Genomic DNA, 22,934 nt, shown 5'->3' on the forward strand with positions numbered 1-22,934 from the left:
GCCAAGATTTGTGTCTGCCAATCCAAACCTTTTTCTAGTCTTTCCCTTCCTGGTCACGAAACATTAACTGGGATGAAACCAGCAGGGGTAAGTCCCACAAGATTTGATGAGGACACAATTTCTGGACTTTTGATTCAGTATAATGACGGGCCTATTCATAGACGGAAAGTTACAAATGTCACAAACATCTGCAGAAAAGAAACTTAAAATGTTCAAAATTTGAAATCCACCCCTCTGTTCTGTAGTCAGGCAATTATTTTGTAAATTTTACTTTGTACAGTTACAAGTACATTGAACATGGTTGTGATCACAGATACTGCGTATGTCAATCAGACTCTTTTAAAATAGCATAACCAGTAGGAAAGTTTTCAAATAAAGCAAGCAGAATTATTTCCTGAAACAATAAAATGAAGTACACATAACCACTGTGTTTGCTTTGAATCAGTGCGATACTTTTCTTACTTCTTGTCTTGTATCTTTTATGTCACAGTGTTCATTAACGAAGTGGAAAGTTATAACCTCTTGGATCTAAAAGCAGAAGCTCAGCAGAAATAAAATGAGTGATTACTGACTGAGCAGGTTTTGATATCCCCAATCCTAATTCATAATTTGCCACAGCGTCTGCTCCTGATCTCTAACGAGCAAAGCTTTTGCACGAAGTGTTCTCCGAGGCACACATAAATATCAAATGCTTTCCGTTGATGCAGCTCCAAGATATCGCAGGCTTACGAACAAATCAGTCAGAAATCTAATTTCCTTGGTAAGTCAAGAAAAAAGAAAAAAACCCACTCCCACTCCCCCGCCCAACACATCCTCCCTGCAAAGAGTGGCAGCCTCTTTTTTTTTTTTTTTCCAAAGCTGCACCGTGTTAAATGTCTGGCGCTGGCGAGGCCAATCATTCTGCTCTGAGGGCACCACAGAACTTGACTGTGTGTTTGGAATAGCAATGAATGCCTGGGCTACTGCTTTCCGAGAGGGCAGAAAACATTAACATTGATCTAAATGATGGGCCCCTGACACTTAAATGTATCTTCCTTTGCCGCAGTGGAACCTATTAGCAAGTTTAACTGCCCTGGGTCTGAGGTTAGAGAAACAGGAACCACAGATTACAGATTAGCCTCCGGCTCCAATAAAGAGAAATTGACTTGTCTAATTCATTATGTTTTGGGGGGTTTTTTGTTTTTATTTTTTACGTCATTAAATACAACTGAAGCTGACCATTTGACTAGCTCAGTGTGCAGTGCTGTGAAACGTTCTGTACCATTTACTTTTTTTCTGTTTTTGTCTAACCATTTGTTTTGTAGCAGACCAAATTAACCTCTGTACAAAATCAATTTTTGCAAAGACAGCTATATCAATAAAAAAAGGGAAATAAAAAACCTATCCAAGTCAACCTCACTGTCTGTGAGAGAATAACTTTCCTCTAACCTTAAAATGTCCCCCGTAATGGTAACCAATCCCAACAAACATCTGTGAGGAATAATGAGTTTTTTTTCTATTGTTGAGGAGAAATTTTGGCCCATACTCTTCCACTGAATTGCCACATTGGAATTGGTTTCAAACATGAGCAACCTACTTATTGCCAGGGAAAAACATCTCAGCTGGATTTCATTACAGAGTTTGACTACATGATCCAGTTGGGCTTTGACTTCAGGTCATGAACTGAAGGCAGCAGATTCTCCTTCAGCATTTTCTAGTATGGAGGAGAATTTGTGATTCTCTCTACCACAGCAAGTCGTTCAGGCCCTGAAGCAACAAATGCCTTAATAATTAGATTTTTTGCCTTTGTGTTTTCTTTGGTCAGCAGTTGTTTTTTTGTTTTGTTTTAGTTTTTTTGTAACTCTGCATATGAGTAATCTTGTAATATTGTAGTAATTTTGGTTGATCCACCACTCCATGTTTTCTCTATTTGTTTGTAATAAATATCTATGTTATTCAGTGAAGTCCCAAAGTCTTATGACTGTAAGCATTTTTGGAACCTTTTCCTTGTAACTTCATTTCTCATGTATTATTGAATTTGTTTCATTCTTTTAGCCCTCATATGTTTTCTATGCTGTTTGTGCTCATCTTTCCAAAACATTGGGGATCATTACTACTTATTCATGTGGCAATTTCTTTTTCACAATGATCCAAAAAGGTTTGGATAGGTGTTTTACCTTTTTCTTAATAAATTAAATGATCATTTGAAAACTGCACACCCAGTTATGCTTTTGTCTGATATTAAAATAAAAACCCTAAAAAAAAATGCTGTGCGACAAAAGACAAACAAACAAAGCAGAGGAAATATACATGTAGAAAATATTCTCAGATTTTGATCTTCTCTTCAGAATTGTTGCAATGGGAGATTCAGTTTAGTGCAATGGCCAAGGCTTGAGTACTGTCTTTTTTAAAAAATTAAAATGGCTTATGTGAGGATCCTTCCATCAAAAATGTGCTCTCTTTTCTCTGTGCTATGGAATGTGTTACCTCATATTTCACCCTCTCTATTCTTTACTTTTACTCAATTACTAGCCATTTGTTTTTTGGTCTCTGCAGTGTCTTACCTGTCTTTCGTATTTCAACGAATTTGATTCACATGCTGGTGATAAAGGACTGACTGACGAGTATTGGAACACAGGGTAAATTCAGTAGCTAACTGGATAGTGAGCCAGCAGGTTCTGAGACCAGAGGAGGCGGAATAAAAAGTCAGTCCTTTAGCTAGCAGCAAGAGGGCTGCAGCTAAGGGAGGAGCTGCTGATGCTGCATTAATTTACCAGGGACTTCAAACTGATGGATTAAGATTAGGTTCAGCCCATTACACTATCTGTGTGTGAGCCCACTTCACTTCACCGCAATTTTTTAAAGTAGTAATATGTTTTTAATCACAAGAAAATGGCTGAATTAAGAGAAAATTGCACCGCTGACATGGCCTCAAACCTAAAAAAGCCAGCTGCTACTATCTGCCGTGAGAGACTAATCTGAATAAACTAGTATGGAGATGGATGAAAGCAATCACCAGTTGTGAAAATGCCCTCTGCTGTGGAGTGTAAACTTTCTTACCCTGTGGCTAGGAGTGTACTGTCTACAATTTCAGCATGTTGTACAATCACCTGATGAAATCCCATTTGGCAAGAATGTACATGAAAAAAAATACACCAAAAAGACAGAGAAAGAGAACAGCAAAACCCTTGATGTTTGATGAAAGGTACTTGACAAAACTATCATCCTCAGAGTTTTGTTTTCAATGCTCGCTCATTGTACACAACATAAAATTGTATCGCTCAAAAAATACAGGAATCATGCAAATATAACAGCTTATTCTTTTATGTAGTACACTAAGTTAAGCTTTCTCTGTTCTTAACCTGTATGACATATATCATTGCAGTTACTTAAAATCACTCCCCTGATTCGCCTCCCAGTACCCAAAAAGAAATTAAACAAAGACAAACATTCAACTCAAAACCGAGAAGCACACAGACATATCAAGAAATTCAGGCTGAGTATAAAACATCCACAGAAGCCTTTTTAACCTTTTTTTTCATCTTGTATACAAAATTCACAGATATTTCACAGATTAAGTCCTTTGGAAAGTGGGTCCAATGAGGTGGGAAACCATAGCCCAACTTTTAGCTCACTTCAAAGTTTTTCAAGTACTCTTCTGCTCAGAAATATCAACATTCGCAGCTAGTACATTGAAGCTAACACGTCCAGAAAACAATGTTGAAGGCAAGTGAATGCTTCTGTGATAAATCAGGTATTAATATATCTGTTTTAGTTTACATTTAGTTGTGCTTGATCTATGACCAAACATCACAACGTGTAATGTTGAGGCTGCTGTCTCTGAATGCAGATCCTAAAGCAGGTCAATTTAATGCAACATTAACTTGACTGGAGAAGGCGCAGACAGCACTGTAGGTGAGATTTCTTACGGATGTTTGGCCAACAATTCTCCAGTAACAGTGTGATGCTATCATGTCAATGTGAAAATCTCTTTTGAATCCACTCCATAAAATATTAAAGCGGTTTTGAAGGCAAAACAGGATTCAACTCGGCACCAGCAAAATGTGCCTAAGAAAGTGGTCGATGAGCGTAGTCCTAGTGGAAAATCCCCTCTCATGCTTGCCCAACCACAGCAGTACATGCTTAATTTGCCAAATACAGTTTCACATCAGAGCAACCTACACAAAAAAGGATGTTTTTAATTTTATTCAACAAGCTCTTCTGTGGCTGTTATAAAAGGACACACAGTTTTCCACTAATCAAATATGGCACATTATCCACTCAGGCTAATTTCCCACACAGAAAGCTAATAGACTTAGCAGACTATTAGAGAAAAGGTCTAAAGGACACCAAATGAAAAGCTTTGCATCCTACTGTCAGCGCTGGCACTTGCATTAACATCAAATGTAAATTAACTTGCCCAAAAAAAAGCTGCTTTTACTGTTGCATTTTCTGAACTTGTTCAGAAATAATCCTACAATACTTTTCAGTTAAGCAGACACGTTCGCGTGCGTATTCATGTGCAAAAGTTCATCTGAAGCGATGCACTGATTCATGCAGGGTAGATTTTAGTGTAGCCATCCTTTCACATCTTTTATTACAGATGTCTGCCTGCATTCAACCAAAGTCTAACTCCATGCCCTTTCTCTGAAGACCTTGCACATTACCTGCCTTACAGGAAAAGAGTCATTTTGGTTTAGTCAGTGTGTGTGACTCATTCTGACTCACATTCGTATATTGCATTTCCATCATCTGCTCTATGCAATTTTATTTTATTTTATTTTTTGCGGGGTAGGAAGACAAATGTAGAAAATACTGTAATGTAACACACCGTTAAATGTGTGGATGCATTATTAATATGAAATGTAAAGAGAATGTTTTAATTTGAAGATGTTTCATCCATCAGTCATAATGGGTAAAAGTCAGCAGTGTCAAATTAAAGAATTCGTTCCAATTTAATTTGGCTGCACTGGTATAACACCGTGTCAGATTACAATAACAAGTTTCAAGCTGAAAAATGTCTGTTTTTTCAGACGCCACCCAAGTTAGTCTCTAACATAATGATTAAACATTGATAGTGTGGTAGATGGCTTTTTCACATCTCGCTTTCCTGTGGCTCTGAGACAAACAAGAGGGATGGCGTTACAAAAGGACCATCCATCTTTGAGCAAGTCACCCTCCAGGGGTTCATGGAGAACGTGGGCTGAGAGTTTTCTTTCTCTTTGTTGCCGGCTGTGTGGGACAACAAAGTTTCACCGCAGATGCTATGACTAATATTTTAGATTGAGAAATTAAAATTTGCCATCTACAGATTTCACATATCAGAATTTGAATTGGTCACTGTTCGTTAGATTAGCAGAAAATGCTGATATTTACAACTATACACACTCTGATCATTGGAAATCCATTGATTATCCATCAGGATTATCAGTTGTCATTTGAGCCATAAATAATCAAATGAAAAGTTTAGATGTCTTGCTCATACAGTGTCTTCTATCCAAGTTTAGTTGAAACAAAAATGTTTAAAATCCAAAATTTACACATCACTGACATCTTTATGAATATCTTCTCAACACTTGCTTCACTACAACATGTACATCTTATATTTTGTATCTTTATTATCCCACAATATTAAGTTTGACAGAAAACATTGTAGTTTTTTAGTATCTCAAGATACTGGAGCCAATCAAAAATAAGTTGGTGAGGACCGTGAAGCTTTCATAAACACTGTCTGCTGCATAAAACAGTGTTAACAAATTAAACTGGGGATTGCAGGGCATCTGTTTGCAGAAATGGTGAGAAACAAACTTTACAATTTATGAAGCTAAACTGTCCCCCTAAGCTGTAATCCTGTACAGAATTTCAGAAAACTACAGAGGGAGGGTTAAACATGTATGGGAACAGAACGTTTTAGAGACGTGACGCTGGGCTGGTTTTCTAGGTGTGGAGAACCAATCTATTTATCAGAGTGAGCTGGATCTACCACCAGCCCTAGTTAAGTTCTAGAAAATCATCTTGGTATAAAATTCTCATAAGCGTCCCAGCCTATAGAGTACATTCTGAACAAATATCTATGAGCTTTCTCAGTCTCTGTTATATTGTTCTTGTAATTTTTTTTTTCTCAATTATGCTGTTTGAAAATTGCTTGCAATGTTGACGGTCCCTCCGTTTTGATTTCTCTTTAAAGACAAAAACCTTTAGTTGCTCAGATTTTTTGGAAAAAAATAAATAAATAAACTCACACCCCAACATTGAAATAGGATTGTTAATGCTTCACTGTAAGATAAAGCAAGTATTTTAATAGAGTCAGAGCAGAAGAGTAGTTGAAACGTCTTACACCTGAAAGTCTATTTCCTGAAAACACATTGATATATATATATGTTAATAAAATAGAAATGTATGAATTCAGTTGTTATTCATGAAAATAGTAACAACATTTTCGGTCACATTTTTTTGTGTATTTTGTAAAATAAACATGAATGGCCGCTAAGATGAAACCATCATTCTTATCCTGAATGTTTGCTGTGACCTTCAGAGTCCATTTCTGTAAACTTGTTATGGCAGTTGAGACTGCAGTGAATAGAGCGCACCAAATTTCCTCTGTTTGATAAAATGGTCCAAAAATATCAGCAAAAGGGAGTAAATTATCCAGGGATTTGATAAAAGTATCTTTTGTTCCTTGAAAATGTTTCTTTCTTACTTGAGATAATTGGAAAGCAACAAAAGCTGAAACATCTCAATGATCATAAAATGCCAGTCAAAGCTAGAAATGTGGTGCTTGGAGAAACAAACTCACATTTGAAACATGAATTTTGTTTTGGTATTTCCACCTCTCATATCTGAATTCGGAATTTCAAAAAGGTGCTTCTTCTTAACACCACAGAATAGCAAAATTGGTAAAAAAATAAATAAAAGTATAAGGTGACCACTGTTTAAAGAAATACAACGAGAATGAGATCTGCATTGAGATACATTGATATACTTTTGCATATTTCCTGTTCATCTTGCATTTATTCTCTAGAATAAATATAATGCTGAAGGTCAACTGCAAAAGTTCAACTTTTAAAACAATCCAAAAATTACTGCTCATGTGTGCCTGCATAACAGATTGTTACTTTCCCTCATACCAACATCCCACTTTACCCAAGTGGGCAGGTAAGGTGGGAAGTCAGTAAAAGAGAATCTTAGTAAAATGTTAACATGGCAGTTAAAAAAACTTTCACATGTTTAAGTTTAGTGCAGAATGTCCCTTGATGGCTGAATAACTAATCTTTTGTTGTTTTGTTTCTAAATACAGGGAAGTGACACAAATTGCAGATTATGAAAAGGGTTCATTTACCCAAAAATGTGAGCAAGGTCTAGTGATGGCTGTTACCAAAAAAGCACAGTACATTTGTGAATCATCACAGCACTGTGATATCCAAAGTATGACAAAAAGTACCATGAACCTGTATGACATATGTACATTTGTACATGCCATTAATAATCTATTGTTGTTCAGACTGAGACAACCAGACACAGGGGGAAAAAAGAGATATTAATTTAAGCCTGTTTGGGCATACAATATATTATCTGACAAGGCATGCCGACGCTTCCTTACAATGACCACTGTGTACCACACAGCTACACATACACAATTATGAGGCATAAAGTGCAAGAGGACATGCCTGTCACAAGTTGGTTAATTAGGTTATCATTTATAGACAATAGCGATTGTTTCCGAAACAGAATAAACACATTGGCAGTAATCATAAGCACCCTTTCCTACTGTGCCTCGTTCATTTTTAATGTTTGACAAAGGATTTGGAATGTAACGTCATGCTCATGTTAAATGATACTGTCCACATTACAAGTTTATAACCTATATACATTTCTTCTATACTCAGAAATATTGTTTGTACGTTATCTTCCGATTGCATTTCTTTCACTCACATGTTTTTGGTCTTTTTGGTCAGTGTGGACTATAACAGTTTAAAGGGGAGATACTGTATGTAAACTCATATATCAATAACTAAATTTTTGTGTTAAACAACCTCAACCTCATGTTATCAGTGGCATGAGAGCTCAGGACATAAAATGGCTCTAAGTCTGTCTCACAAAGCTAAATCCAGTTTCATCCAGATCAGGACTTCTGGTGAAGTGAATCTAAGCTGCTGTTATAAGTCCTGGGTACAAAGGTGCCTGCTTTACACTTGACACCCTGTGTTATCTAGGTTTGAGACCCTTATTTTGAAGTAAGAAAAGAAGCAGTTCTTGAGTAGCCCAGACAGGCTTATGAACTTCCTGCTGTTATGGCCAGTTAACACAAGGCCACAAAACACTGGAGAAACCTTCAACATTCATCCATTTATTTAGTAGCATTTGGAATACCTGGCCAAACAAAAACAGTTAGCCATAGCTGCTAAAGATGCTGAAGTTGACATGACATCTTCCTATTAGTGTGAAACTAAAGGGCAATATCATTCTTCTAGTGATTCTGGACTTAACTTGATCGTCCTTGGTTCAAAATCTAAAATACTTAGGCTGTTCAAATTTTAAAATGCAGGAAATAAATTAATAAAACCTATGCTGTATGAGTGACAACACTAGAAGGATGGACTTTCAATGCTTGTTTGGGCATAAAGTTAACCTTGGACTAAGACAATCAACAAAACGTTATCATATGGATTCACATCCAACTTAGACTGAGATACTCTGCACTGATTATAGTTTCTTTAAATCAGACTGTGATTTGCAAAACGTGTATTTGATAGGGAAGACAATAGAAATCTAAGGCTACGTTCACACATAGTATCTTGATGCTTAATTCCATTTCTTTCTTTCCTAAAATGTGTTTTTGTTTGTTCATATTAATAATTAAATGCAATAAGGTTCCTGTGTGAGTGGCTTAGACCCCAAAGCAATCTGCAAGTACAGAAGAATGTACAGATCACACAGCAGCAAACTATAGATACATTTTTATGTTGTCGCAATATGGGAGGCGACGGTGTTGTCAATGTATTTCCATTGATTAGCTTCATCCAGTGTCATCACTGCTTGGTTCACACGTTGTTTAAGTCTGGCTTCTTCTAGTGCAGAATTATAATGCATGTCTTTCGTCAGTGACATGGAAGTCAGGCAGAGCGTGACATGACAGTTCCGACAGCAGACTTTGTCAGATACATATATGACTTAGTGGCACCAATCCGTTTTTGTCTGGGTGAAAATATTTGAATTTGAGAGTTCAGACTGGTTTGGATAAGTCGGATATGGGTCGCATTTTCCCTTTATGTGAACAATAGCCTTAGATTTCCTAAAAAAAATTGTTTCATTTTGTTCTCAAGACTTCAACATCCTTGTGAGATGGATGTATTGTCACACCCTTAGTATCAACTGAGGGATCATCCTCATGAATGATGAATAATCATTGTTATTTTTACCAAAAGAAGAGTTTGTTATTTGACAATTTCACTCACTAAACCATGTAAAAGTGTTAAATGGAAACTTGTTTGATGCTTTGAACAAAACCCCTACTTCTTTTTCTCATCTCTCTCCAATTTCACACAACTTAATAGTTGATTTTGACCTGATAGCTTTTATTTCATATCAGCATTTGAATGCAAATGATCCATTTTTTTATTGTAACAAATGATTGAAAGAGTACAACACTGTGTTGTGCAGATTTTTCACCAATCTTTGTTTTTTTCCTGCCTTAAAACAGGGTCTTGATTCCATACTTTCCGAGTCACCTGTCATTTAAAAGCTGAAATAAATGTAAACTCCGATACAGAACAGGAACATCCAGGATCAAATAAGCTTAAAGCTTGAGATGAAACATGGCACTGATTAAAAAATGGTCCATAGGATCACAAACCATGATCACTTCAAAGAGTACTAAATTACACAGTAGGCATTTGTTCCCTGTATAATAAAAGAAACCCACAAACACCAAATAAAGGAAAAAATGCTACAATGAAGTGTTAAAAAAACTTCAAAAAAGCACTGTAATGAATGTCCAATTCCCAGGCACAGTTTCACAGTACTTGCTTGTAGCACAATATCCTATACACCTAGCATGCCAAAAAAAAAACGAAAAAAAAAAAAAAACAAGCCCATGGGAAAAATTTGTCCTACATTTTTCCCCTCAATAAACTTCAAATGGTTCCTCTGGCCCATGGGCTTATCAGGATAAAAAGTACCAAAACTCCATTTCCCACTCTGTTTAACTTCCGTTCCCAGTTACAACTTCTGCTGAGCAGAGACACCCTTCCAATAATCAAGAATGTCATGCAGGTCCTCGCCTTTAGCAAACTGCACCTTTTTTCGAAGAGCATTTCCAGCTGTCACGTAACAGGCCTCATCGCGAGGCCCTTTTCGGTATGGACGAAAGCGCTCCCAGATACGCAGCGAGCTCTCTGATGAGTACTCTGGGCTAGAAGAGTATCCAGAGTAACTGGAGTGTTGGCGGGCAGGGGAAAGCTGGGAATAGGATGCTGCGTCCCTGCGGGATCGTGTCAGGGGTTTTAGAAAAGAAACTCGCTGGGCTGGGGAGCCATGGTGGGACCCTTGGTAGTAAAGAGCTGGGACAGAGTGGCGGTGCTCCGAGCAGTGGTAGTCCTGCTGCACGTCCAGCTGCTGCTGCTGCTGTATCTGCTGTTGCTGATGGTAATGATGTGACTTCTGGCTGTCCGGATGTTGGGCACCAACACCACCACTGTCGCAACCACCACCCCCTCCTCCACAGCTCCCACTCCCTACTAAAGGCAGTCTCTCCAGCGGCTCCCCACATCCCACAGGACTGGCTCGGTCTGGGTACTGCGACTGTTGTTGGTTACAGGCATCCGGGCTTCTTGGTTCAGGAACATCCAGACTGTACACTCGAGTTCCACCACGTTCCCTGTCTCGACCTGTGGAGCCACAAGATGTGGTGCTGCTCTGTTTTTTGACAGCATTTGCCATAACAACAGCTGCATCTGCACTCATTTGCCGCTGAATGGGGCGTGTAGCTGTGGCTGGGGGAGGGTGCCTGTATGGGGGAGAAACAACGAAGCCCCCACCAGTGATCCCTGGTCGCTCAGAAAGAGGGGTGTTTAGTGCAGGTAGGGGCGGAGGAGGCGGTATTTTGTTTGGAGCAATGACCTGACATGTCTCTGTTCCTCCTGGGATTAGGCCACGGGTGAGGGAGGAGGTGCTGGTGGGTGGTGGGGAGTTGGGATTGTTAGAAGCTGTGTGGCTAGTGGAGGTGCCTGAAGCAGCGACTGCTGCTGCATCAAGTTTAAGAGCATCAATACAGTTGTTAATAATTTGGTTAACTTTGTCCACCTCCATGGCAATAGTAGAGATCTCTGAGGCAGAGCCATGCCCATCGTCATCTGAATCATCGCCAAGATCAGTTCCGTCATCATCCCTCAGGTCGTCGCCCCTTCTCCCACCATGACTACCGTCCCCCACTCTTTCCATCCCAGCCCCTCCAGTTCTCACATCCATGTAGTTTCCTTTACTTGTAGCCATTGCTTCAGAGAAAGCCGAGGCCATCTTTTCCACTTGAGGGATAGAGGAAAGTCTTGAGGAGGTTGTGTTTGCAGAATGTAGCAGTCCAGAGCTGGAGGATGTGGATAGTTTTCCACCATGGTGATGCTGATACTGGTGATGCTCCCTTGACTGCTCCTGAAGCTTTTGGACTGCCGATGGATCATTTGCTACTGCTGCTGCCACCTCTGGTCCGTAACGCATTTCAAGAATAGTTTTTTTCACAGAGATGGACTTTTTCTTCTCATCATGCATTCGTTTTTTACGAAGACAGTAATAGACAATTCCTATGACAATGAGCATGCCAAAAAGGCATCCTACAATGGTCATTATGTAGTGAGTAGTGGTTGAGGGAGTGGGGAGCATATCGTCCCGATTTTGGCCTCGCGTGGTAAACTGGAGACAGGTGTGGTTATAACGCTGTGAGTTACGGACAGAGCATACACAGAAGGTGTAATTATTGCTAGGTCTAAGCTTGTCGAGAGTTATTTTTTGTATCATCAGTTTCAAATTGGTGACATCAGATGCCATTGAGTAGTTGTATTGTGTAAGAATATACATTTTGCTGAACGGTCTTGGAATTTTTATAATGACAGAGGCTGATGACGAAGAAACATGTTGGAGCTTAATGCTTGGGCTCAAGCTGTCATCTGTGGATGAAGATGATGGGGTGGGTTGGTAGTATGGCCCAACACCACCAAACATGTCTGGTCCAATCCCAGAAGGACCATCAATATCTGGTGGCAGAGACGTCATTCCTGGAATCATCACACCATCCTTGCAGCGATGGTTCAAAATGTTTTTGGCATTACGGCCACTGTGGCTTGACGAAAAAGAACTCAGTAAAGGGTAGCCAAATATTTCCCTTGGTGTTTCACACTGGAGGCGATCATACGTGTGTGTCACATTGTTGAAGGATTCTAGCCAGCGCAGGAAACCTAGAAGATCGCAGCCACAGTGGAATGGATTTGCAGCCAGTTCACATACCATCAGGCGGTTCAGAGATGTGAATGTAATCGGGTCGATGTGGGCGAGTTTGTTGGACGACAGGTCAATACTGCTGAGGCTGGGACACTCCCAGAATGCATTGTTTGCAACAACTTCAATGAGGTTGTGCTGTAGGAAGAGGCACTGCATGTGACCAAGTCCTCTCATCATGCCTTCAGTGATATTCGTCAACTTGTTGTAACCCAGTTGAAGAACCTGAGAGAAAAAAATATATATATATACTTATTATGGTAGTTTTCTTATATGTGTTGAACTGCATACCTAAACTAATGAGAATACAAACAGTTTGCACCTTAGATAATACAGTTAAAGTTAAGCTCACGCTACTGAGAATTACTCCTGATGCATTTAATGTTTCTTTTATTCAATAAACATTTACACAGTTAATTAAGAAAGTACTTCACAATTGATTTCTATACATTTTCCACCTAGATTAGAATCAGTAGATTTTTCTTAAAATTTTAGCAAATATTTTATTCTCTCAGACCAAATAAGCCTCAATGTGCTTTTAAGATAAAATTTTTTAATCACCTGTAAATTGGCTTGTCCTGCAAAAGCGCCGTCCTCAATATAGCTGATTTCATTCTTGGTTAAGTTGAGGTCGGTCAGGTTCGTGAAGCGGTACATGGAACTGAAAAGCACAGCTTTCAGCTTGTTTTCGTTCAGCCTCAAGTCATGGACTGTGTTGTTGATATGTTGGGGGATAGTCTCATAGGGAGGCTGGTTCTGACTGCATATAGCTAGCCAAACATAGCCTTTGTCTCCTTCAATAAGCCAGCAGTCCCCGTTGGCCATGTAAGGAAACCAGGAAAAGAAGAGGAGCGGAAAAAGTGTAAGAGGGAGGAGAACTGAAACAGTGGAAGCACGCTGCATGATGTCAACAAAAAGAAAAAGGTAGAGTGCAAAGGCTATAATCAGGGAAAAAACGAAGAAGGATTTGATTGTAGGATAAAGAAAACCAGGAAAAACGTCCCCCAAAAAAGAAAAAAACGGGCCTGGGTTGGGTGCTGAAGAAGGAGTGAGGGATTTAGAAAGCCTGTTTCAGCATTATGATGATGAGCAGTAGATCCTTGTTATGCCATAATTTCTTGAACTACAATTTGAAGGGAAGCAACTTGTCTTCATGCTCTCACTGAAGACTTGACATCTATGTAACTCAGTGGCATGGGACCTTGGAGTGATCTATAGAGAAAAACATAACAAGAAATGTATTAATATATATGCGCACTATGAATTTTTATACAAGTCAATTTCTATATTTATTTATTCTGAAAAAAAAACAAATTCATTTTTGTGGGACGAAAACAATAAAACTCCACCACATTCAATTTTGCAACGCCAAATAATACAGTTTAAACGCACAATTACTTTTAAAAACAAAACAGTCTCTTAGCCCTTTTCCTGCCACATTTTCATCCTTATTTGGTCCTTGATTACATAACACTCACCAATGCATTAATATCAAACCTTTGCTGATAACTACAATGGAATCTAAGCTGGTGCCAATATCTCATCCGCACAGATAGAACATTTGTCAGAAACAACGCAGACTATTAATAACCAAAATGACAGAACATCTTCTTAGATACATCTTCCTATAACACTATCCTGCCAAAAGTGTAAGCTCCAAAACCCATCTGCATGTTACTTGAATAGCAGTCTAGCATTTACATATGGGGAAGATTAGTTGCCTATTGCATCATAGCAGACATTGTCCTCTTGCTTGCTACTAACACACAATATGCACAAATATGCAAATTAAATGAGCATATGTTCTCTGGGAAATGGTTGCCTGACTATAGAGACATACTCAATTATACTGTATATATGTTGTTGAATAACAGCACATGGGAATGCACAAAAGCAAATCTATAGGCAAAGATAAACAGTAGAGTATTAAGTCTGCATCTCCTCATGTGCACCAGAAAAAGGTCAAAAGTCTGCTTGTACTCCAAATTCACATATTTTTTTCCAATTCCAGCTCAAAGAACTGAACTCATTACAGGCTATTCTGGTCCAGGGTCTCCAGAGATGCAAGCAAAGAAATCAAGTTTATCATCATTTTCAGTCTGCTTAGTACCGCTGAAAACTGCAAACATGAATCTTTTGCAAAAACAAAGACTATCCTGCAAATAGGACCCTTTTTGTAAATGCCCTGATTTCAAGAAGAGGATGTGATCTGATTACAAGTGTTTAGACACCAAAACATAACAAAAGTTAAACTACTGGCCTCTTTCACAGCTTACAAAATAAATCTTAGCTCAAGGATATCCTTAAAAATGTGAATAATTTGAAAAGTAGGACAAAAAAATTGCACTAGTACATAGATTCTTTTCTACTATAAGGTTAAAGGGTTATGAATAATTATTTTAGGTTGGTTTTGAAGTGAAAAAAAATCCATGGGTTTTTCTATCTATCCTAAACCATAATAACTGATTACTTTAGCTAAATAAAGAATTTATCCATATATTTGCGACTTTCCATTTTTTAAATGAATATTTTTATGATAGAAGCAGCTTATTCTGCAAATTATTTTGAATATCTGAATATACAATTTGTGTATGCAAAGCCATTTTATAAAAAGAAATATCCAATAAATAAATACTTTATTAACATGCATACTGTGTCAATATATCTTAATAAATACTCCATTTAATAAACATATGTGGCCATCACATAAAAGCAAAATAAATATTTACAAAAACTGGATGCTTATTTTGTCAGTCATGGTTTTATTAATTAATATTTTTTAATATTTATGTTAGGGTTTATTTGTGCGTTTATTAATTTTTGTATGTGTTTCATTAATCAATTCATAATGGTGTACTATTTTGTGATGCTTTTATTTTGAAAATAGCGCAAAATAAAATCATAGTTAGCAAATAAAAGTCCTTAAAATACGTAAACTAGCATTACATACTTAAAAATGACACTCAAAAAACACAGTTATTAATGTTCATGAATAAATAAAACTGTGATTGACAAAATAACTTCCCCGTTTAAAAATATAGTGCTGATATTTTTATTTTTGCTTTCATTTTATGGGGATATTTATTTTTTTGCTGGAGTATTTGTGAAATATTTTTTGATAACAGTATTTGCTCATTTAATTTTGAAACACCTTTTCATATTTGTACTCAGGATGAATAATATATTTTGCTATTCACCTGTTTCTCTGCTCCCTAATGGAGTAGAGAAAGAGAGTATCACAAACCCAAAACAAATTTCAGCACCCTCTCTTGAAATTTATTGTGTTGCTCTCTTCTCTGAGGCTTATCCCCTCCACATGAGACATGATCTCATTTGGTGCTCTACATAGCAAACCCCAAATGGTTCACATGGCGGACATAAGAGACACCGTATGTCTGAACAAACTCATGTTTAGGGACGTGATTACATAATTAGAAATATGGGACAAGAAGTAACACTTCTTGGGGTAAAGCATTTTCATAGCACGGACACATTTGTCAAAAAATGTAAAAATGTGTCATGATTTGATGTGGAGAGGAAAACGCAGCAGACCCAGGTTATGGTTGAAGAGTGGTAGATGATGAATTTAATGATAAACACTACAATCCAGAGTCCAGGCAGCACAGCAAGAGCAGAAGGCTAAGAGCTCATAGATGGTAGCAACTGGTAGTTCAATAGACATCTGACAACATACTGACAGCAGACAAGATGCCAAAATGAGCCGAGGACCCGATAAAGAACAAGGAACACAGGTGAGTTTAAATACAGGGAGACAATCAGGGGAAACACGAAACAGGTGTAACTAATCAAAGGGTGGCCGGGACAACATAGAGACTCCACAGAACACAGAACTCTAAACACACAGAAACCCAAATCCTTACAGTATGTTTTTTCATTTTATTATTAACTAAATTATTTTAAAACATAAAAGTAGTGTACCTAATGCAACTTTTAGTTTGTGTTTTAGTTTTAAGACCAACCAATCATTTAGGCAAAATGTCTAATTTATGTGACGTTTGCTAAACCTCGAAATTTTGTCATTATTGGAGCTGAATCCATTGTTAAATATTGCCTTTGGCTTTCTTATCTCACCATACCACAAAAGAAGTTTATTGTTCCTCAGGTGTGATTTCAGGAATATAGATGCAAATAGAAATTCTAAATGTATTTTAGAAAATGTGAACAAACTGCAGCGTCACTGAGGTGTTCCTTTTCCTCTGCAGCCATGTTGAAGTTGAAACCATCTATGTGTAGTTGGAATAAAACATGTTCATATTTAGACCAAAGTTCTTAAATTAAACCAAGTTTTTGTTGGTGTCTTTGCTAATCTTTTTTGTTTTGGGAACCCAGGACGTTACGAAAGCAAGCATCGCATTAGCTATGTCCTGATGCAGATAAACATCTGGGTCGCTCAGCATACAAGCTCCAGTTATGCTTTACAGTTGCCATGGAAACAGATATGATTGACAGTGTCAATTTACTCTCGTGCTAAGAGAATAGGATGTTGTTGACATTTGCATCAAATCAGCATGTCTTTTCCACTCCATTACCCACAATGATAAAACTCTCCTCCATGAATTCTAATAGCTTCCAATAAGCCTTGGCTGTGACAGGTGGTAGAATTGGAGGGGGTCCGTATCACCTCTACACTATCACCAACATGACTCTTGGACTGTCAGCCTAAATGTAAATTCACTGGCTGGTCCCCGTCGCGCCTCCAGTTGCATATGATGCTGTCATTGCAAATTGCATCTCCTGTGAGTTAAACGCTCTGTATGAAATGAGGTGCTAAAACAAAAGACACACATTTGTATATGTGGGAATGCAGGGTGATTGCATATTGTGTCTTTCATTTGATTAGTGTTCACAATCTGTGTGTGGTTAGTGGTTGAATAATCAAACAGAAGCCTGTTGTACAATAACGCATTGGCATTGTCCCATTAAATATTTTTACATGGGGTCTGTACTGGCATGAAACAGGCAGAAAACATGAGTTCCAAATGTGATTGCCTGGTTACATAAAGACCCATAAGTCATTTGCTTGTACAGGTTTAATATAGGACAACACTGGGGTCTATAGTGGCACCAAGCTGGAGCAGAAACACAACACCCACTTGGATCCTAAAATGAAGTTCAATGTGGGTCCTGAACAGTTGCAACCTGTGGACAAAATATTCACTGTAAGTGGGATTCTTCATGTTGCCTATTTGGATTGACTATATAAGTTTGATGGAACCGCATCTCAGGGCCTCAGAAGAGGCCTTATTTCAGATGCAAATAAACCATCTAACCTTGTAAAGGCAGTGTGGTTTCTCTGTGTGTGCGCATTCAAATAGATTTGAAGCAAAAATGTAAAACACTATCTGATTTTAAATAGAAAGGCAAATATATATGTAGCCAGCTTGCCGTGTGCTGCTTAAAATGGATCGCCACATGCAGTTCTAAAACAGCATGAACTTAACCATGGTGGGATCCTCTGGACTTTATAAAACACAATACAAGTACAGGCCATTTACCCAATTTATCATAAATGGCACTCCATTTACTTCCACACCATGACTTTCAGGAGCATTTTTTCAGCCAGCTGACAGGAAGTGCTCAGTAATAAATATCTGAGTGCAACTATGCATACAATATGTAATAATATATTTTGTGACTATAGGACAGAGTGAATGTAGAGTTTAGCTAAGGGTATAAAAAGATCCTGTGCTATGAATATCCAGGTGCTTTGAGCATGTGACCTGATCTGGAGCATTTAGTACCTTTGATTAAGAGTGGATTTGAGGGTGATATGACATGACTGAGCCTTTTTTGAGACTCTTATAGTATAGTAAAATAAGAAAGGGAATATTTTTATGTCTTTGCTTGTGTTGAGAAAGTCCTCAAATAAAGATTACCTACCAAATTGACTGGAAACATTCAGTTGCATAAGCATTTTCTCCAAACATATTGCAAAAATATGGTTTTCTTCATTAAAGCCTCTATAATGTGTTGTCTTCTCCTACACTGAATGTGTCATTATACACCTAGATTTCATAAATATACAAAAGCACACACAGTCTGCTATAACCACTGTTGTTAAAAACAAAACAAAACAAAGAAAATAACTCACTGGTCCTTCACCTGAACAGCTAATAAAATATCCTGGTAAGTATTTTTAAATAAGGTTTGACAGTCTCACAGGATAAAATGCCAATTACATATCTGTTTAGGTTCTAGCTGTTAGTGATCCACAGCAGCACTCTATGATTATTTTGGCAGGTGCTGGAAATGTATCTGTCAGCAGCATATTTTCCTACTAGAGCTCTCTAATTGACTGTAGGAGCATGTGTCTGTACAAACTGTGATTACTCCTTCAAAGCAGCTTTGGAGAGACCACAAAACAACGAATGCTGCCTAGCAAATAAACAAAATAGTGACTGATTTGTAATGAAATTAGATTTCCTGTTCAATGTGTTTTTCTGTCATGTTTACAATGTTTTGCTTGATGTTGTTTTTTTAGAGAGCGAAGTAAATGGCTTTGCATGGCTTTTTCCTATTTTTATCATGACACTAGAAAATGCACTTCATTCATCGCACCATGAGTCAGAAAGATCTATGACGTCAAGGATTCATTTCAAGTGGGTTTATACTTGGGTATTTTAATAGATTTCTAGAAATGTCCAAAAAGAAAGAAAGGAATAGAGAAAATGGAAAGGTAAACTATGTCTTAATAAAGAAATCTAAGAAGTACTGAATGCTGGGTGACCCCAAATCAACACACTCATGCAGAAGAACATTGACGTCACACAGCAGTGCACTGTTTACGGAAGCTTTAAAAGTTTTTAAAGTTTATTTAGCAATGCCAGTCAACAGTATTGACACAAAATCATAAGTTGAATGAAGCTAATAAAGAAAGAAAAAAATTGTTTAAGCCTTAAGGGTATTTAGCTTTAATGTTATTAAAGTTAGCCTTGTTTTTGGACTGTAAGTAATATTAGAATTTTGGAGTGGAATCTTTCAAAGCAGCAGAAAGTTCTCTGAATGCTTCCCCAGAGTTGTACCTCAAAATAATTTTCATTTAGAAGTCTATAGACAATCCTTTCGATTTCATGCTTGGTGTTTGTCCTTAACTGTCATCTGTGGGACCTTATAGAGCCAAACAAGTTCAATCAACTGAATCTACTTGTGGAGTTATGTAGAAACATCTTAAGGATAAGTGGAAATAACCCCTTTTTGAGTTTCAGTGGCAAAGTTGTGAATACATATAAAAATGTGATTTACTGGTTTTCTGATTTTAATAAATTAGCAAAGCACTGTAAAAATAAGCCATCCGTGTTTATAACTATGAGGAAAGAGATTCATTTAATACAATTTTGAATAAGGCTGTAGCTTAACATTTAGAAAAAGTGAAGGAATTCAAATACTTTCCAGATGCATTGTAAATTGCCTTTTGCATGATCATCATCAATCAGAGGCATTTTTAAGAAAACATTTCCCAGAGAGCATGATATGATGTGTCCTCATCTCTGTTATTACAATGAAGTCCAAACATCTCATCTGAAAATTATTTCAGAAAAGTGGCATTTGACCACAGTTTCATATACAACATCAGAAATGGTCAAATTTGACTGAAAGCAAATTAATTCAGAAGTTATTGGATTTCCAGAAGTAGGAATCACACAAAAGACATGAATATATGCCAAGTGATATTACATGTTGGTAATGTAATATACATTCGAAATGGACATTCAGAAATCAAAAGACTAACGTTTACATTAATGTGTGTGTTTTCTATGTGGCCTACTAGATCTGTATTCTGCCTGAGAGTCTCCTCCAGCAACCACAAAGACAACGATCCTTTTCACTCCCCAGTCTCTTAGTGCTTTCTCTTTTCTCTGTATCTTTTAGCATCACAAGATCTTTGTAGTCTCCCAACTTTCACTCTCTGCCATTGCTTTTTATCTCGCAGCTTCTTTAATCCCCCTCAAGCCTTGAAATTTGTTCCTGTCTCCCACTATCCCTCAGTTTGTCTCTTTCTCGCCTCTCTCACAGTCTTTCCATCGGTTTAGCAGAGTTGTTGCACTTCCCTGTTGTCCGGGGCCCATTCCCAGGAGAGAAGTCGGTGTAGTGTTGAGAGGTTTAGGCAGTGAGCAAAACATTTCCTCTCCACTTCACACAGGACATAAGGATGAGACAAACACAAGCAGAGCAGTACGAGGCTCCTCTGAGAGTGTAACCTCGTGTAGGTCTGAGAGAAACAGATGATATCGCAGTGGTCATGAGAGAAACTGCTAAAAGCATTTCTACTCTTTTGTTCAGAAGTATTGAGCGTGTGTTACTTGTGTCACTGCCAGTGGGATTTGAAGATACATACATCCCTTGTTCAAATTCTACACTTTTATGTGTTTTGAAAATCAGATATATAACACTGTACTAAAATACTGGACTTAGTTAAAGTATGTTACACAATGCTTATTTTATTTGATAACTTTTCAAATTCCATATACTCTAAGTATTTGAATTTTTTAAATATTTGAATCACTTTTTCTTAACGATACTATATATCAGTTATCAGTTATCTTAAAAAATATTACTTAAACTCTTTCACTGTGTATAACTTTCTAAAAAGCTTAAGAGCTGCTAACTTGACCAAGATAAATCTTTTCTCAGGATCTGTCAGTATCTTCACCATGTGGCTCCGCCATCATGTCTGTCAAGCAGGAAGCTGCTTTCCCTCAATGACTTTTGAAGAAAAAAAAAATAGAAAATGCACAATAAGCTCCTCAATGTTACCAATGATTTTTATTCCATAGGATTTGATATGTTGTTAAGCCGTCCTTTCCTACAATAAGAGTTTCAGTTGTTCTAAGAGGCTGTTTAACAGTGTTTAGGACTGTGTTTATTCTAATTTCTGACTTTTATTCAAGGAGAACATTTGTGAGGTCAGACCCTGATGTTGGACAAGAAGGAATTCCCACTTCCAGTCTATGCTCTGGTTCGTCCCAGAAGGGTTCTCATAATTTTTGAGCAGGTAACTAGGAGTGTTTGAACTTTTTTATGAAGATTTTTGGATAATTATCAACATTGGAAAAAATAAAAGTAAAAAAGTATACTGACTGTATACCCACTCAGCACACTCAAATACTGAGTATGTCAAGCAATATGCTCAATAGACATGGTATGTGTATGGTTGCACATTATGAACAATTAATATTTTCTTCCTATTTGTGACAGTATTTTGATGCTTGATAATGATACAAGTCAGCGTTTTGAAAGTTATCAAAATGTTGCATGTCATCATGTTTGGGCACATCAACATACTTTCAGGACAGGAAACAGTCTAAGGAATGACATCCAACCAAACCACATTTATGTCGCATTTAGGTCGGATTTGGTGACTGTCGTTCTTTGAGGTCATGACAGCTTGTATTAGCAATAGAAGCTTGTAACCACTAATTTAATATTTGAATAATTCAAGCCCTGTAAAGCAATGAGTTCAAAAACAAGGGTATAAACAATGGCCTACACGGCTGATTTAATCAGACTGAAACTGATTCAACTGGAAATAAAAAGCTCCTCGTTTCTGCATACAGAAACTAGGTTGAAGTCCAGTTAATTTACATTCATCAGCATGTCCTATTTTTGTCAAAAGTGCAGCAGTTCATTTGCAAAAGTATTTACAAAATGTTATAAAGAAATATATTTTAGCCTTTGAGCAAGTCGTTCTCAGATACTAAAGTTCATTTTTCTAAACGGGGCATAAAAAGGTAAAGTTTCCACAAATTTGTATGTCCTTTATGAGCAGATGTAGCACAAAAAAAGCCAAAATATGCATTTCCATGATGTCTCTTGATCCCTGTGTTTCTAGGTCTTGACAGCTATGTGGTGCTCAAGTAGGTCAGAAAAATGTTGCAAGATATAAATAAAATAGGAAGATCTGACAGGGAGAAAAGAGCACAAAGAGAGGCCAGTGGAAAAGACAGCGAAGGCAGACATGATGAGAGACTTCATTTGATCTGTATATTCTCTGCAAACTTTTGTGGCTACGAGGAACAGAGGAAAAGTCACATATGCTGCAACATAAACTACTGCAGATGTACGAAATTGCTAAAAAAGATGAAGCCAGAAAAAATCTTCAGAAATCATACAAGAATTAATAATCTGAAGTAGAGCTGAGGACAGATCTTCAAGTTACATCTGAGGTCTGATGGGAAATTCATATTTTAGCTGCTTGTACTCCCCAAGATCTATGCTTCTCTTTTTCGTCTTTCTTCCATTTTTAATTTCTTTCTGACCTTCCTTCTGTGTGTGTCTATATTTACTTCCCTGTGCGTAATGCTTAAGACCATTGTTATCTGCGGCTGCTCACCCATGACATCATATCCATTTCTTGAATGTCTTGCAGGAAGCAGTGATGCAGTGGACCGTGGCAGGCCGACCCAAAGGTCTGGGGCTAAATGGAGCAGAGCACCTCAGCAGGCCTCCAG

At 37.7% G+C, this 22,934-nt stretch overlaps 1 protein-coding gene across 1 annotated transcript in view; it reads right to left on the bottom strand.

The window, feature by feature from the left end:
• Positions 1 to 1,424: 1,424 nt before the first annotated feature.
• LOC102237797 (protein phosphatase 1 regulatory subunit 29-like) overlaps positions 1,425 to 22,934 on the bottom strand; it is a 69,781-nt gene continuing 48,271 nt past the window's right edge. Inside the window, exons 3-4 of the mRNA XM_014471514.2 lie at positions 13,027 to 13,677; positions 1,425 to 12,690 (exon numbers count right to left, since the gene is read on the bottom strand). Of these exons, the coding sequence (XP_014327000.1) occupies positions 10,198 to 12,690; positions 13,027 to 13,368 (2,835 nt within the window). The 5' untranslated portion in view covers positions 13,369 to 13,677 and the 3' untranslated portion in view covers positions 1,425 to 10,197. The remainder of the gene's footprint in view (positions 12,691 to 13,026; positions 13,678 to 22,934) is intronic.

This window comes from Xiphophorus maculatus, chromosome 16 (assembly GCF_002775205.1).
Source record: "Xiphophorus maculatus strain JP 163 A chromosome 16, X_maculatus-5.0-male, whole genome shotgun sequence".
Taxonomy (NCBI): Eukaryota; Metazoa; Chordata; class Actinopteri; order Cyprinodontiformes; family Poeciliidae; genus Xiphophorus; species Xiphophorus maculatus.